Source organism: Balaenoptera borealis, assembly GCF_965194805.1.
Source record: "Balaenoptera borealis genome assembly, chromosome: 8".
Taxonomy (NCBI): domain Eukaryota; kingdom Metazoa; phylum Chordata; class Mammalia; order Artiodactyla; family Balaenopteridae; genus Balaenoptera; species Balaenoptera borealis.
Window position 1 is genome coordinate 69,019,882 of NC_138865.1, and position 17,541 is coordinate 69,037,422.

General features: G+C 44.9%; 1 protein-coding gene across 7 annotated transcripts in view; it reads left to right on the forward strand.

The window, feature by feature from the left end:
- Positions 1 to 4,810: 4,810 nt before the first annotated feature.
- The window catches only part of LOC309634387 (histone-arginine methyltransferase CARM1-like), a 299,419-nt gene continuing 286,688 nt past the window's right edge, over positions 4,811 to 17,541 (forward strand). For all 7 annotated transcript variants that reach the window (XM_082404407.1, XM_082404408.1, XM_082404405.1 and 4 more), the window contains exon 1: positions 4,811 to 5,135. In XM_082404407.1, coding sequence (XP_082260533.1) covers positions 4,952 to 5,135 — 184 coding nt within the window. In that variant the 5' untranslated portion in view covers positions 4,811 to 4,951. The remainder of the gene's footprint in view (positions 5,136 to 17,541) is intronic.

Consider the following 17,541-nt stretch of genomic DNA (forward strand, 5'->3'; position numbering starts at 1 on the left):
TCTCAATTTTCCAGCTTGTTTTCTCCAATTTTCATGTTTGCTTTCACCTCCATACAAATGGATCTGGAAATATAGCTGCTGTTTATTTATTTGGTAGTTTACAAAACATGCCAATGTGCCTCTGGGCATGAGTACAATATAAATCACAAGCCATAAATAAATGACAGAACAACAAAAACAAAAATAAATAAAAGCTGAAACTCACATGCCTATGTAACTAGTAAGTCTTATCAGGGGAAAACGGAGTCAATCCTATATACATACATCTCTCCTACCTGTGGGTGTTCACACTGTTTTTTTCTTTCAAAAAAAAAAAAAAAAAAAAAGCTGACAATGCCAAGATTAGCTGGCTAATAGAAAAAAACAATGTAAGAAATAACTCTTCTAAAATAATTCCAATGGTTGTAGTCAGGTGAGGGAATATGATTTATTTAAGCTTTTGTCTTTTTACTTTTCCATATTTTCTTGCATGAGTAATAATCCTAATGATAGCCGCTGTATATATTCAGTGCTTGCTATACAGTGTCATTTAATTTTCACAGTAAGCTTATAGGGTCATTGTGTGTTTACTGTAAAAACTTCCATAAATTCAAAGCATCTGAGGAATTTGCCTGAGTTACTCAGGTAAGGTCAGGGCCTGGGATTGGACCCCAAATCTGCCTCCCGCCGAGCCTCTTGGCTTACTCCTTAGCACGCCTTGCTCCTGTCTTGCAGTCCCCGCCCTGTGGGGGTCCCTTTCATTTCCTGCTAGTAATGATCTGCAATCCTGGAAACAGTCTTCTAGATAAATGCTGTTTCCTCCCCGGGGGGCCAGCACATTTCTTTCTCTTATGCTGTGTTCCAACCCACCACCACACTCAGCTGCAGAGGCAGAGCTGACAAACTGCAGCACCGAGATGGGGCACTGAAAGGAACTTACAACCTGAGATGAGAAAAACTGCACGTGAAGTGTGACTTTCCTTGTGAGCTGAGGGAAACCCTCCCCATGAAGTTCCCAGGTCCTAACCTTGCTTCCCTCATCTCAGGTCCGCCTCTGTCTGCAAGACCAGATCACTTTCCGCTTCTAACCTTGGCCATTCCCATACACCTTTCTCAGGAAACCTGACTGTGATGTGGGTTAGGTTTATCTCAGGGTTAATTCCCGCCTCCTTTTATGAGTACCTTGTCCCGTATCTGAATTACTCAAGCTAGAATCATGTCCCAAGGACAGCAGCAGAACTGTCTGAGGTGGACTTGGGAGTGGCATCAAAATTTCTTCATGATGTGTAGAAATTTGTTTTTTGGCTGAAGCACAGAATTTTTTTTTTTTTTTTTTTTGGTGTAACAACATGCTAAGTAGTGTGGCCGCCATATTGCTGAGGATAATATACTGTGAAGTCAGGGGAAGGGAGCAGGAGGCACTCTGGTCTCTCTGCTCAGGATATGAGGAAAAGCGCTTGTCAGCGGTTGAAGAGCCTGGTCTAGACCTCAAGCTATTTGAATTGCAGTTCATTTGCAGATTGGGCTGCACCCTGGGGAAGGCAGGAGATAGACAAAGGTGGACCTCCTTTCTCTCTCTCAGCTCAGCACTGGTCTGATGATGTCCCTTTGGATGCCGAAGCTGAGCTGAGCTAGCAGCCACAGGCCCCTGCAAATGAGGTTGGCCAGATGTCCTTTTCCATGTGTTATCTGGAGAAAGAAAAGGGTAGAAAGAATCTCTCAAAACTTTGGACACAGATCATATGCATAAACAAAGTCAATGCTTTTGATGCTATACTGACAACAGTCAATCACGAGCTGGAAATAGTCTCTCAAGGAAATCAGGTACCAGGGGTCCTCCCTCACTTCTGAGCGAACTCATTCTTTCTAGAGGATATGAAAGAGGAAGAATTTGGAGCATGGCTGTAGTTTCCCCAGTTTGATCCTCAGACCTCCATTCTGTCTCTGCAAATGGCTGGCAAAACACAGCTTCCCCCTGGCACATGCTGACGTTGGCAGACCGGAGACAGGAACTTAGCAGTTAAGTTCCAGCTGCTCCCAATCAACATTCCATTGCAGGCTGGCGCTCCTCTTTCTTAACTATCCTGAACTGATTTTTAAAAAAAAGTCTGGCCCTGAAAAGTGCTGATGACAGAAAGGAAGAGATGGAAGAGAGTGATGGCTGTTAGAAAACAGAAGTTTGGGACAGAAAGTCAAATTCAGTGGTGGTTCAAATAGATGATGAGTGAATAGATGAGTGAATCTACATTATACTCAACACAGAAGAAAAATGGTTCATGGAACTCTCTGCTAGTGCTTGCACCAGGGCCAAAACTGCTCGAGTGTAAATAAAACTATTGGAAGGTGAAACACCTGTGGAGGGGAAGTCTAAGGGATTCTTAACCATCTGCGTGAGGGTGGGAGGAGGAGAGGAAAGTGGGAACCGTTTAAATAACATGCTCACAAGTCTGGGGACTCATAAAGGTCTTGAGCGCTATCCGTTTGGAATACTAAGAAATTAGTCTACTAGCTTCTAACTTTGAGAAGTGGTAGTAAGGACATTCATGGACTTTTCTGTCTGAACTGTTGTAGAGGACTTATGCTACTTCTAAGCTGTGACTTTGGGCAAGTTGGTTAATCTTTGTGCCTAGTTTCCTCATTCGTCAAAACAAGGGTCGTAATAGTCTTATTACCCTCTCACAGGGTGGTGGGGAGGATTAATGAGTTAATGTATGTAATATGCTTGGAACAGTACCAGGCATGTGGTAAGCACTCTGTGTTACATGTCATGATTATAACTTGCTTTAGCATCCCAGAGACCTCCTCCCTGTGGTTATCTGCTCATCTGTCATTCAGGTGATGCAAATTTGGTAAGGCTTCCAGTCTCCCTAGTCCAAGTTCCAAGTTGGGTAGATCTATCACAGCAAATCAGCCATTTTCAAATGGCTCAACCTGATTTGGAGTTAGAGGAGAAGTGTTGCCTTTGCTGGAAGGTTGTAAATCAGTGACGGCTTCTAGCATATGACTAAGACCTCTCTGTAAGATGGAGACAAGACCATCTGGTTAACCTTAATGGAGTCCCTAAATTTAGTCATGACCAAAGTTTAGACTTCCCGGCTTTGTGGTGAATCATAATATTTTGACTTTTTTCTCCAGTTGGCCTAAGTTGGGTTTTTGACCCCTGCATTACTGTGGGGGAAAGACTGCCATTACGTTTTATGTTTCCTTGTTTGCTTTAAGCAACAGAACTCCAGGTTTCTTGAGAGTATGGTGGAAATTCTACTAAGGCCATTATATTGTCCTTGTAGAGATGCTTTATGAGTCATTTTCATCCATCATTCACATTTTAGTATAAATCCAAGTTAACAGCTGACAGCATATGAAGGCTGAACAAGCTTGTCAAAAAAGAGGATAAAGAGGTCCAAGAACTACTTTGGAGGGTTTTGGGTGGCACAAAAGTACTTAGTGCCATCACTAAGTACCTTCTTTTGAGAAGGCAAAAAGGAATGAGGAAGGCAGGAAAATGTTTTGAGGATGCCGGAAGCAGGAGAGGCAGAATGATACAGTGAGGGGCAGGGTGGGGCAGAATACTGGTGTGGTCTTCACACCAGAAACCCTTTCCGCAGCTCCAACTCTTTAAAGGATTTCTGATTTCCAGGGGCTTCCAGGCCGCAAGTCAAGGCCATGAGACAGTAGGAAGTAGAATGAGGTAAGAAGGAAGGGGGGAGGGGTGTCGGTATTTAGATGAAAGAGAGAGACAAGAGACAGAGAAGGAGGGGAGAGAAAGCCTTGGGAAGGAATAAGGGTAGGAGGCAGAGAAGCTACATCAGGAACTCGGATCACATGGGAGGTGGGGTGGGAGTGGGGAGATAAATGAGACCAGGGATTTCGTAAAGCCTGGCTGGGTCTAACAGTCCAGTTGGAAATTCTGAAGCTGCAAACCCCAGGGCCTCGAGGGAAGCTCATTCTTGTAAAGTCAGCCTGCTTGGTTAAGGACACTGTCTTCATGGAATCCAAATGTATTTACAATCCTTGCTTCTTCCCTGCAGTTCATTGTCAGGAGATTACAGATTTAGGACACAGAAGTTGGTTCAGAATTTGAAAAGTTCCTTTTATAGCAAATGAGTCTACGAGCGGGGGGACTCTCCTCAAAAGAAGGACTGCTTCTTTTTCTTACCCCCTGCAGCAGAAGACCAATTTCTCTGCAGAGAAGACAATGTTTGATATGGTTTGGAGCCTCCATGCTTTGACGCTGGAGCTAACTGGGTAGGTTAGGTAGCTGGTGGAGTCAGGCGTCAACTTGGGGATGAGACTCCCCGGCCCTCCCGACTCACGTCTAGCGAAATGGTTCACAATCCAGCAGCGAGAGTACGTTTTCAGTTCCGAGTTAGGTGATGGGAGATGAACGTGGTCATCCGGGCCCAGCCAGTCGCAAGAGTGTCCCCGGGCTTCCCCGCCGCCTGGCTGCTACTGCCGGGGCCCTGTCAGTGAGGAAGGAGCTCTGTACTTGGGACGGCTGTTCACACGTGAGCGCTAGGAGCCCCAGAACCCGCCCGAGAGCCAGCGGCCACCCAGAAGCGCGGGCCGCGGCCATTTCCAAACCGACGCCCACGCCCGCCGAGCGGTCCCAGCGAACAGCAGGTGTCACCCTTCTGCTTCCAAACCCCAACTGCCTCCAGGTGCTTCGCGTGCTCTCTAAACTTGTGCGTTCGGAGCCACGGCCCCGTGGGATGGCTGCACCCTCCCGCGCAGCTACCGCGCGGCCCTGTGTGCCGGGGGTCCCCGCGTGCCAGCGGCGGCCGGGCACCGGCTGTTGCGGGCGGATGCGCAAGGGGGCGGGTGCGGCCCCAGCCGGCGGACGAAGAGCGAACTCGCGGCGGAGGTGAGGAGGGTGCTGGCGCTTCCAAGTCCCTCCCCTTCCCGCGGCGGGTTCTGGGCGCACGGAGCAGTGCGGGGCGGCGCCGCTGGAGCTCGTGGCAGAGGCGCTCGCACCATGGCCGAGGCTCCCGCTCCCGCCCCCGCCCGGGCCCCGGCGCGCCGGCACTACCGCGTGCAACTGCGCTTCGTCACCGAGGAGCAGCTCTTCGCCTCGGGGCCGCTCTCGCTTCCCAACCCGAAGTCTCTGCGGCTGGAGGTGCACTCGGCAGGGGAGGAGGCGGATGCGACGGTGACTGACGGTGAGGTACTGGCGCGACCCACGCACGCGAGTCGCGCTCGGAAGTGGCGGCCCCTGGCGCGCGCGTGGGAGGGGGGCGCGGGGTGCGGGCCTCGTGGCCCTGAGCAGGTGTGCGCCCCCTCCCCACGACAGCTCGCCGGGGGGGAAGTGCGGAGCTACCTCGCCTGTGCCGAAGAGGCCCAGATGGATCCAATTGTGTCTGACTGCGCTCAGAGAAACTTTGGCGCTCGGGGCAGACAGGCTCTGCGAACTAGTCTCGGCCAAAACTTGTAGGTGTCCAAAGTGAGGCGCGTGATTTCCTCGCCGGGAGCCTATGCCTCCTTCCTTCCGGGCCTCGCTCCCTTTCCGAGGCAGTGGGTCACCTCCCAGCCTGAAGCTGTCTTGAGGGCGAAGTTCTGAGTGTAGGAAGGACTGAGCCAGGTGTGCAGCAGTCTGAGCCCCTGGGGCGGCTCATGTGGTGTCTACCAGGCATTAGTTTTTGGTTCAGAAGGTGACCTTTATCAAGGACGTGCAAGTGCAGCCCTCTGGGTTTCTCGAGCCGAGCAGTGGGTATATTAAAGGAATGCTGCTAATCTTTGTGGGATCCCGGACCTTTTTGAGAATTTGAGGAAAAGTCTAGAACGTGGCCCCAGAAAATGTGTCTACTTGCGCACCAAACTTTGCATATAAATATGAGGGGGTCACATCTCTTTCCTGCAGCTCATATTAAGTACCCGGTTCTAATAAGTGTAGGGAATAGAGCCTGAGGCAGCTGCAAGTCTTTTAAGACTCCTCAGGTTTCTTCCGACCCTAACTTCTAAGACGCTGTGTAGAGTTTAAAGTGTTCTGCGTTGTGGTTTGGTTCCAGTGGGAATTTAAAGTACTGTCCTCCTCCTCCTCAGTGATAAGTAGGATACCGATTCACTGCTGTATCTCTAAGGCTTTAGAACAGATCCAGGCACATAGTAGGCACTCAAAACTTGCTTGTTGTAGAATAAAAGAAACCCTGCACGTGTGTCTTCTCCCTTTACTCTAGGCTGGGATACGGAGGTTTGGGTCTTTAAAAAAAAGAAGTATTAAATATCATTTGACCAGTATCTTAGGAAGCCTGAGGTTGGGCAAGAGATCAAAAGCCTTACTCAGCAACTCACTGCTTTCCCTTTTGGGGAAGGAGAAGGAAAAAGAAGTAGATTTCAGTGTTGCTCCTGGGAATTCTGAAACTCAAGGTGCCAGACAGAGAGTTCAGTTTGTCTGTTATGGTAATTTTGTTTAATCTGTAGCCATACATAGAGAGAAACAGAAGAGCATATTTGAGATATACTTGGTACTTGCTGTCCTGTGGCTTTTCCACAAATGTGCCTTAAAAGAAGAAATATCAGAGGTTCAAGGTGACTGAAGTTGTAGACTCCCCAGAGCACACCCAATGCCTGGCCTATGAGGATATAATTATCTTACAGAGAGGAATAAGTTTCCCCCGGTGTAGCAAATCAAGCCTGGAGATGACCTGTGTGGTATGTATTAAACCAAATTAATGGAAATAAAAAGAATAATTAAAGCTAAGGCAAGCAGTCATTGCCACAAGATTTTGACTAAATTCCTTGGGAAAGATTCACTAACCAAAAAGCAGAGAACTCGCTCTCTTAACAGCTTGAGTCCTAACATGCATTCTGTATATGAACACAGTTACTAAGGTTTGCCACTCTTTTATGGAGAGGTTTTGGAGAACAATTCTGGAGTTTTTTAAAAAGTAGCTCATTTTACTATGTAACCAACTAGACTCCTGTGGATGGTGGCCAGGCAGAGCAGCTTACAAACAAATTCTAATGAATTATTAGAAGAAACATTCTATTGTACTCAAATAATGTACATTTAGTAGCAGCATTTTGAAAGGGTAGAATTTCTCCTGGGATAAAGACTGGCCCAAATTCTTTAATGGATTGTAAGAAAGGGCCTAAGCAATGCACCATTAGAAAATGATACAGTTTCTTAACTCATATGTAGAATTAGTTGTTAAACAAGTAGCCTTCGGAGTAACACTGCCTGGACCCTTTTATAGCTGTGCTACATTTAGCAAAACGTTCATCCTACTTCAGCTTCAGTTTTTTCATTTGTAAAATAATAACACATGTGTTATGATAATACACATGTTATGAGGATCAAATAGAAGGATGCAAACACCATGCTTGATACAATACCTGGCATATATTAAGAGATCAGTAAGTGTTCACTGTTTTCAATAATATTATATTTATGTCCTGTTCCCAAAACAATAGTTTTCTCAGGCCGTTCTGAGGAATAGCTGGGCTGTATTTTTGTGAAGATGTTTCAAAGGAAGCTTAATGAAATCTGGTAATAACTTGGAAAAATTGAATAATCTTTTAGATTCCCGGTCTCAATAGTTTGTCACGTAAAGAATGGAACAGAACAAGACAAATCAGTTTATTTTCAATCCCTCCAAAGTTGACAGTGATTTTATGAAGGGAGCATACCAGCGGATACAGCCAGTAATGTGCTCTAGCTTGTGGAGTCTGGGAAGACATTCATCTGTTCCTTCTTTCCTTAACAATTTTTTGAGCCCCTTTCCTACCAGGAGCCTGCCTGAGAGCATGCTTAGTTCATCCTCCTATCCCCAGAGCCTTCCACAATACCTAGCACACCCAAGGCATCAATAAATGTTTCTTGAGCGAGTCAGTGATTTAACTCAAGAATTTTTTAATCTTGCTAAAAAGAGAATTAAAATACTGAGTACTGAGAGTGCAGGCTCTGAGTTGTCTCCCAAATGGTTAAGACACTGGCTTCACTTACAGTCTAGAAGGATGTTTTAAAATATAGTGAATTAACAGACAATTGGAGGAATAGTAAGGTCAACAGATCAGGAGATAATTGCCGTTGAAAAGATAGTTTGTTTCTCAGTTCTCAAGAGGAGAGGGCACACCATGGTGGGGCGGTGGGGTGGGTGAGGAGAAGCGCTGGAGTCCGTCAGGAGGCAGGGGGAGATGGGGAGCTGTGGGCAAGAGGCTTCGCCGTGCTTTCTGTGGGAAGGAATGGCTGAGGCAGGGTGGGCAGGTGTAGATTGGCTAGTTTGAATAATTCCAGTGGATTCTGGTGCATACACGCTCTCCCTAGTGGTCGGGTATCTGGCCCTGGGGTGATTAGGGCAGGTGGATAGTGGCCCAGAGTGTGACGGCCCAATAAAGGAGGTGGTTGGAGTGTGGGCTTTGGATTGGTTGGATTATATTTGAAAAGTGTGCTTGCAGGTATGTTTTGTTTACTGTCTTTGGGAATTGGCTTACCCTGGGAGGGGCACTCTCTCCAGCATCAGCAAGGCCCCTAATGTCAAAGCATCAGAATACAAAACGAAAAGACATGGTTAATACAAGGGAGAATCAGAATACAAGGGAATTAATAAGTATATAGGGTGGAGCTGGGTGCTGCTGGCAGAGGAGAGTGGCTGCAGGTAGGAAGGGCTTGTGGGTCAGGAGTTGAGTTCAGGTGATGGGGAAGAATATACATTGTTTTTATACCTCAAGTGTATAAAAGAACTGGGAAAGGGAGGGGAACCAAAAAAAAGTGGAGAATGGGACTGCTTCTCCTCCACCCCTTTCTCCAAGGTCTCTGTAAGCCCCGTGCTGGGGGTCTGGGGGAAGAAATTAAGAGCTGAGACTATTGTGCAAAGGCTAAAGGCTGAGTGGATCTCCAGGAGAAAAGGGAGAACTTTTCCTCCCTTCCTCAGTTTAGAGTTGTCTTTTAGTTAATCTGGAAGAGTTTGGAAAATCTGTAAATAAGCCACACTGATAATCCAGTATAAAAATGCAGTGGTTTTTGTCTCTGAGAGGTTGTGAGAGGATGCTAGGTTTTTTGTTCCCTGGTGGTTGCTCATCTCATTAGAGGAGGGAGAAGAAACATCAGAGAAGTGTATCCTTTGTACCACATGGGAGGACTAATTTTCCTTCATTAAATCTGTGATAAAAGTGTTAGTAAATTGAGGTCTAGGGACAGAATCTGGAAGTCAGTCACCTCTGTATGACACGAACATTAATTACTTTTCATTCAAAAAATATTTATTGAACATGTGTTCTGTGCTAATCACTGTATGGGCAATATAGGGGCTAGATAAAGACCCAGCTTTCTGGAACTCATGTTTTAATTGGGAGAAGACAATAGCCAAAGATACAGCAAGATAATTTCAGATTGAGGTAAATGTTTTAAAGAAAATGAACAGAATGAAAAAACAGAGACACTGAGAGGAAGCCTGATTTAGAGAGTGTGGTCAGGGAAGGCCTCTCTGAGGAAGTAATATTTGATCTGAGGCAGGAAGGATGAAAAGAGCCAGCTAAGCACCGGGCTGGAGGAAAACTATCACAGGCCAAGAGAACAGCAGGTGGAAAGGCCCTGGAGCTAGAAGGAGCTGGTGTGTTCGAGATGGCCAGTGTAGCTGATGCTTGTTAAGGGGGAGGGGGAGGAATGTAAGTTAAAGTTAGCGTCCCAGTTATTATTGGAGCATAACAAGCTACCTCTGTGACTTAAAATAACTATTTTATAATGCTCCCAGACTCTGTGGGTTAAGAAACCAGGCAGGGAGTGGCTGGGTGATTCCTTTGCTCCTTGTGTCATTGACAGGTTACTCCTTGGCACACAGCTGGTGGCCAGCCTGGTCTGGGGGATCTAGGAAGGCTTCATTCACCTGGGTTTGCATCTGGGCTGGTGTGATGCTTAATTTTGCATGTTAATTTGGGTGGGCCATGTGCCCAGATATCTGGTCAAACATTATTCTGGATGTTTCTGTGAGGGTGTTTTGGGATGAGATTAATATTTAAATTGGTGACTTTGAGGAAAGCAGATTGCCTCCCCCCCGAATGTGGTGGGCCTCATCAAATCAGTTGAAGGCCTTAATAGATTAAAGACTGATCTTCCCTGAGCAAGAAAGAATTCTGCCAGTAGATGGCCTTTGGACATGAACTAGAAAGCTGAGGCTGTCAGTAGGAGACTACGTGTGGCCTCTGCATATGGCGTGGCTTCCTCCTGCATGGTTTCTTCACACTGGGGCTTTCTTCCAGGGAGACTTCTGGTTCCAAGTGGGAATTTTCCAGCAGACAAAGCAGAAGCTGCATTCCTTTTTGTGATGCATGCATGGAAGTCAGTTGACATCACCTGTGTCATGCTCTATTGGTCAAAGCATTTATAAACCTGCTTGGGTTCAAAGGGAGAGGATGTAGACCCCGCCTCTTTATGGGAGGAGTATCAAAGAATTTGGGGACAGTGTTTTAAAACTGCCAGTTAGACCAACTGGGTCATGTAGGGTGTAACACACACACACACACACACACACACACACACACACACACACTCACACTCTCACTCATGGGGTTTTGCAGGAACTACAATAACAGCCTTCTTCATCACAATTACTGAAAAAGCTGGTAGAGAGCATGGGTTTGGATGTATACCACAGTGGGCTTTCTCATTCTTCTCTTATAAATTGAACTTGCTCCCACTTGGGGTGAGCACCCCATAAAATAACTTTTCTCCAAGCAGTAGACCAAGAAGCAAGCAGGGAGGGGGCCGGAGTGGGCAGGTCCTGTCCTTCTCCCAAAGGCACAAATCAGAGAGCCCTGTGGGAGAGAGAGCGGGGGTGGGGAGGGAGGCTAGGCTCCTCACCGGGACACAGCATTTCTCAGTGGGGCACAAATGACATTTGTGCTGGGGACGTTCTTCCTTGTGAGAAACACTGCAGCGTGGTTAGCACCCTGCGCCCCGCCTCTCATACCCCAGTTTTCCGTCACAGTGGAGAGCAGTCTTCGTGCGCGCTAGTGGAGCTCCCGTCACATGGACACATGAGGGAGGAGAAATGCAGAACTCCCCCTCCTGCCCGCCCCAGCATCACAAATTCAGCATACCCTAACACGCCTCCATCTAAACTATTTGGAAAACAGCTACATACTTCTCTGGCACAGTAGCCTCTCCCCCAAACAGTAGGCTGTTCCTTCTATTCATGGGCAAATCTGACCTTGCTGCTGTTTAATCCTAGCAACTATCTCGATATTGTTGCCCTGAAGAGTTGTTTGAAGATGTGAAATACTGTCAGAATCCTGTCAAGTAACTCTTTTCTTTCATTGTTATTTTACCAAAAGCAGTGCTCTCATGATTTCATTACAGCTTTCCAAGGAAGATATTTAATGCAGTGAAACAGGCTTTCAGCTAGACCTGGTTTTGTGTTCCAGCATTATGGGATGTATACCAGTGAAGAAAAAGCGTTTCCTTCCTCTGTCAGGCAGTAACGGTACCTCGAACGGATGACCAATGGAAAACAGTTCAAGGCCCTTGTGCATCTGAGTCTAAAGACACCAGAAGTGAAAATAGATGAAAAGACTTGTTTTCATGGCCAAATAAAGACCCTTTAAGATCCCTTTCCTCCCCCATTTTCAATAGTCTTACTCAATTGTGGTCTGTGATCAGTACCAATGAATAAACTAATCCAAAGACAGGCAATCCACTGATTAATACTTAGTCAGTGCCCCTGGGAAGAGAAAAGAGGCATGGGGATCTTGTGCATAAACTGTAGATAGCATAGTTGCCCGTAATTTTCAGAGTTGTTATTCAAAACAAAGAGGTTGTTGAAGGGGAAGAAAAGCAATATCACTGACATCATATTTGTGCTTTGTGTTGTGACTGGCCACAGGATATTGGAAATAGATAATTACTTTAAAAGATGACGCTTATAAAAATGTACCAGATTAGAACCATCCTGATGCTGAAACTCCTTCTGTACGTCCTTTCCCCCTCCTGTGGTCACAGGTGATGTACACTCTAAACCCTGGCACATTGGGGCATATGGAGTGCATTCTGTCGTCAGTATCCTCCTCCTCCCAGGATTTTCCTCCCTTATAAATCCCCGGTGCCTGGGAGCCTTCCCCACACCCCTCACTTCCCTCTCTATTTTGCCAGGGTTTCACCCTGAAGATTTGTGGGTAAAAGCTGAAGAGGTTAGGTTTTTCCAGTGCATTAGCATTTTAATAGGGACAAATTCCTTGCTCAGTGGAACGCCCTTATATTCTTGAATAAGATTTTTTTTTCAGGTCTGAGAGATGGCTGGGTATCCCAGATCACTTTTTAATTATTATATTTACCTCCATTTCGCTAAGCTACTCCTTCGTGGTAGGTGCTACACGCGTTATCTCTAGCCTCACAGTGACCTGGAGGGTAAATAATATTGACCTTATTTTACTGGTCCATTTTGTTCCAGGTATATTGTCCTCAAAACCTGAGCACCTTCCCCTTTCCATGATACCATCTTGTGTTTAGCTACCCGGTCTTTAGCCTGTGATAAAGTTGGATGTCTAGCTGTAGACCCATGGGATGAGAAAACACTTGCTTGTTGCTTGGAGGGAGCTGGATTCTTCAATGAGCTTAGAAACCTGAGTGAGCGGGTAGAGTGGCTGATAGTATTGTTCTTGGCATATTTTAGACAGAAGTGAGGTTTCCTGAATTCCAGGCCAGCCATCTAAATAAAATTCTGTGACCTTCTTTTGTTAATTGCTTCTCACCATTTGAACCTCTGTTTTATGATGAGGCTGGTGAGGTGGTTGGATCAACCAGATCAGATTCCCCCATTTACTGGTTTCATGACCTTGGGTAGGTTTACTGGCTTCATGATCTTGGGTAGGTTTACTGGTTTCATGACCTTGGGTAGGTTTACTGGCTTCATGACCTTGGGTAGGTTTACTGGCTTCATGACCTTGGGTAGGTTTACTGAACCTGCCTGAACCTTGGTTTCCTCTCCTGGAAGCTGAGATAAGTTTTACCTCATAAAGTAATGGGGAAAATAAACAGAATAATAAAAAGTGAAAAAATTCAAAATGACTTCAATTAATTTCCAAAGTAAATGGAGTCAAACTTATCAGATAAAAATAATGCAAAGATATTTGACAAGCAGTTGTAAAGCTAAGCTGCCACTTTTGTGGAGCTTACATTCTAGCACCATTCAGAAAGCATCAGGATTCTTTGTCTGTGCTGGACTTCCTGCAAGACTGTTGGAGGACGTGTGTATTTTGTGATTCTAATAGATTCATTGTGTATAGTTGTCTTTCCTATTCAGAATATGGCTAACTCTCTGCTGTCAACCTCTCTGCTGAGGGATCTTTTCTCAGGGCCTTTTTATGTGCTGTTCCTTCTGCTTGAAATGCTGTTCCATGTCCACATCCCCATCCCAGCCCTTTGTGTATTTGGGTCCTTCTCATCCTTTAGTTTGAAAGTTATGTTTCTCACCAGGCTAAGTGCCCACTGTTCCTACTGCATCCACCGCCATTTAGCTCAGCCCTCTCGCTTTCATAGCAATTATCACGACTTGTAATGAGGAATTTTAAAATAGTTATGCACTCTTGGTTAAAATTGAAGTTGGACTCACAGGCCACAATCACAGGAGTATTCAGTGAGAAACCTTGAGAAGAAGGGAAGAGGTTGACCCAAATGCTTCTGAGAATGTGAGGAGAAGGTTGAAGCATATTTTCCAATTAGGAACCATGAAGGCGTAAAGAATAAAGAGCACTTGTCAGTCAGGTGGAAGGACTATTTGGATCAGAGCTATGCGTATTCTGAATTTTGTCATGAAATTGAGTTTCTGGCCAGTCTCTTTGTTAAGGGAAAAAAAGTCTCCCATAATATTTTATTTTTAACTATAGAAAGTTTATTGTTATCTCCTGGGAAACATAAGTCAACCTTGAGGGTCTTAAGACTACTGAAAATCTTATTTAACATGTTTGCTATGAGAAATTGTATCTACTCACTATATGTTTATTTTAGAAACTTGTATTTGTTAGAATGCTTGTTGTAGAAAATTGAGTTTATTCACCTAGTTGTGTTGTACACAGCAGCACTGTGATGAATAGGTTACTAACTTTCCTCAGTAATGCTCCCCATATCAGTGATGGGAATTAATTTCATTTATTGGTTAACGCAGTTCATATTTACTGCTCTTGAGCCAGACACTGTCCAAGGTGCTGGGTAAGTAGCAGGGTATTAGTTATCTATTGCTGAGTAACAAATAACCACCAACCCAGTGGCTTAAAAACACACACTGCTTGTCTTACTGTTTCTAGGGTCAGGAATCTTGACATGGCTTAGCAGGGTCCTCTGCTCAGGATCTCGCAGAGCTGCAGTCAAGGCTCTGCTTGTGCCGAGGTTTCATATAAAGATTTGACTGGGGAGGGATCCTCTCCTAAGCCCACTTGTGTGGTTATTGGCATAATTCAATCCATCAGTCGTTGTTCACTGAGGGCCTTGATTCCTTGTGGCCCATTTGCAGGAGGCCCCCTCCAGTTCCTTGGTACATGGGCTCCCCAACATGGTAACTCATGTCATCAAGGCCAGTAAGAGAGAAAGGAGTCTGACAGCATGATGAAAGTCTCAGTGTTTTGTAACCTAATCATGGAAGTGACAGCCATGATCTTTGTTGTAGTCTGTCAGTTAGTCAGTAGGCCATTCCACACCCGATGGGAGAGGATTCCATAGTGGCATGAGTACCAGGAAGCAGGGACCATTGAGGGCCATCTCAGAGTCTGCCTGTCACAAGAAATGACCAAAACAAAGTCACTGCTTTTACCAAGCATACATTCTAGTACCAGTCAGAAAGCATCAGTGTCTTTGTGTCTTCTGGACTTTCTGTGGACCTGTGTGAAGAGAATCTATTCGTGCTTCTAACACAAATTGTTAAACACCAGGTGAAGAATCCTGCTTTTTAAAATTAGTTATCACATATAGTCCTGCCGTGAAGCTCTCAGGGAGTTTGCTGCTCAATTGTAGAACTAAAGCACATATCTCAAAGTATAGGAAATCTCTCAACAGAGCTTCACTGATCAATGGAACAGAAAATCAGTTCCAGTGTGCTTTTGGCTTCTAGGTTCTTTGCTTTGCTTTGGATAGCTGGATGGCAGAGGCCCATGTTTATGATTAAGGCAAATCCTGTTGTGGGAACCTCTGTTTAATTTTTAGTCAGCTTTACTTCATCATGACTTCATTTCTTTGTCTGGAAGGCTTTTCTTCTTTGCAGGAATGCAGGGAAGAGATTATTGAAGATAAAATTTGCCTTGTGTTTAGGTTCAGACACTGAAGCATTTTTATGAACTCACTCACAGGGGAGACTGAGTGAGCTGCTGTTTCAAATACAGGAAATTACTGTGAAGTTTTATAGAGTGAAACAAAGAAGTTAGGACAAGATGGGAAAGGAGAAAGAAAGAAGGAACAATGGATGGATTGGTGGATGGATAGAAGGGAGGGAGGGAAGAAGAAAGGAAGCTAGAGTGCGCACTGTGGGTTTATTGCATCTTAGGGGATAAACAACTGGTTCACTCCAGCAACACTGCTCTTTTCTGTACTAGCCATATTTTCTGTACTAGCCATGTTTTACGTCATTATCTAAAATATATTTCACAAACTTTGACATTTACACAGTCATGGGTTTAGAATGTATATTTTAAAAGACATGGAGGGGCTTCCCTGGTGGCACAGTGGTTAAGAATCCACCTGCCAGTGCAGGAGACACGGGTTTGAGCCCTGGTCCAGGAAGATCCCGCATGCCATGGAGCACCTAAGCCCGTGCGCCACAACTACTGAGCCTGAGCTTTTAGCCCTCGAGCCAGAACTGCTGAGCCCACGTGCCACAACTCCTGAAGCCTGCGCGCCTAGAGCCCGTGCTCCGCAATGAGAAGCCACCGCAATGAGAAGCCTGCGCACCGCAACGAAGGGTAGCCCTCGCTCACCACAACTAGAGAAACCCCGTGCGCAGCAATGAAGACCCAACGCAGCCAAAAAAAAAAAGACATGGAGATAGATAGTGGACAGGGTTGAGAGAATACCTACGCCTTGAATCGTGGATATCAGAAAATAAAAGATGAATGAAAATCCGTAAATTAGGGCAGGGAAGAGGAAAGTGAATCTAAATTTTATGCGTTGCTGTCAGCCTAACCAAGTCCAGCTAATGACACTGCAGATCCCAAAGTATTTGTAAATATTGCAAATTAATGGGAGATGGCCTGCTACACTTGGAAAAAGACCGAGGCACATGGCAAAAGTCTCTTATTGGATAGTTATTTACCATGTATCTGTTTCCTAACATTTCTGCTTTTTCTTTTTGTCTCATATTTTTCACTTTCAGCTAGTTAACTATGTGGCGGGCGGGGGGGAAATCCTTTTTTGGACAGACATGTACATGTAAGCTTCTGTGATTCTGAGATGCCCAGTCTTCCAATGTTATTTGGGGCATGAGATTATATGCTCCAATTTACTAGAGAATTAATAAACATGTTTTGGGGTATGTATCATGACAAGGGTGGACAACTCTCATAGCTGACAGTCATTAGAAGTATTTTATGTGGTGGTACAACATTATTAAATATTTTAATTTGAGGGGTAGTTGAGGTAATGGTGATGGTATAAACCTTAATCTCCCAACATATCCTCCTCCCAAAACAAAAATAACAAGAAGAAATAAAACTCATATTCTCAGCATAACAAGAAGACAAAAACTGTCCAAACTTCAAAATACCTGCAACTGCAAAAATAAACATGGAGTCTCAGTGAGTTCTCTCTCATCCTTCCGCTGTAAGCCCTTATAGATTACAAGGGCAGTCCATGAAAAGTTGCATAAAATAGAGAAGGAAGAACTTGTAGCAGACCTAATATTGATCTAAAGCTATCACCGTAAAAGAAAGTCCACCCTAAGAGTGAAAATTCTGGAAAGAAAAAAAGGTGATATTGTAGATCAGGAAACTGACAATAGGAAAGAAACTTAAATTGCAAACAGTGTGTCAAGAAGCAATTTTGGAAAGGTAACACTTCAGGAGAAGAGAAGAAGTTTATAGCAGGAGAGGCACCCTTTGAAAACCACATGTTACAGAGAAATAAAGCACATTTGTGATCCTACAAGACAAAAGAGAAAAGAAAAGGACAAACAACCCCACCCCTACAGCCTTGTTCCCAACAAACAAACAAACAAAAAACAGTGGGCAGAAGAACTGAATAGACATGTTTCCAAAGAGGAAGTGCAGATGGCCAACAAGCACATGAAAAGATGCTCAACATTGCTAATCATCAGGGAAATGCAAATCAAAACCACAATGAGATATCACCTCACACCTGGCAGAATGGCTGTCATCAAAAAGAATACAAATAACAAATGTCGGCAAGGATGTAGAGAAAAGGGAATCCTCCTACACTGTTGGTGGGAATGTAAATTGGTACAGCCACTGTGGAAAATAGTATGGCAGTTTCTCAAAAAACTAAAAATAGAACTACCATATGATCCAGCATTTTCACTCCTGGGTATATATCGAAAAACAAACAAACAAGAACACTAATTCGAAAAGATGCATGCATCCCAGTGTTCATAGCAGCATTATTTACAATTGCCAAGGTATGGAAGCAACCTAAGTGTC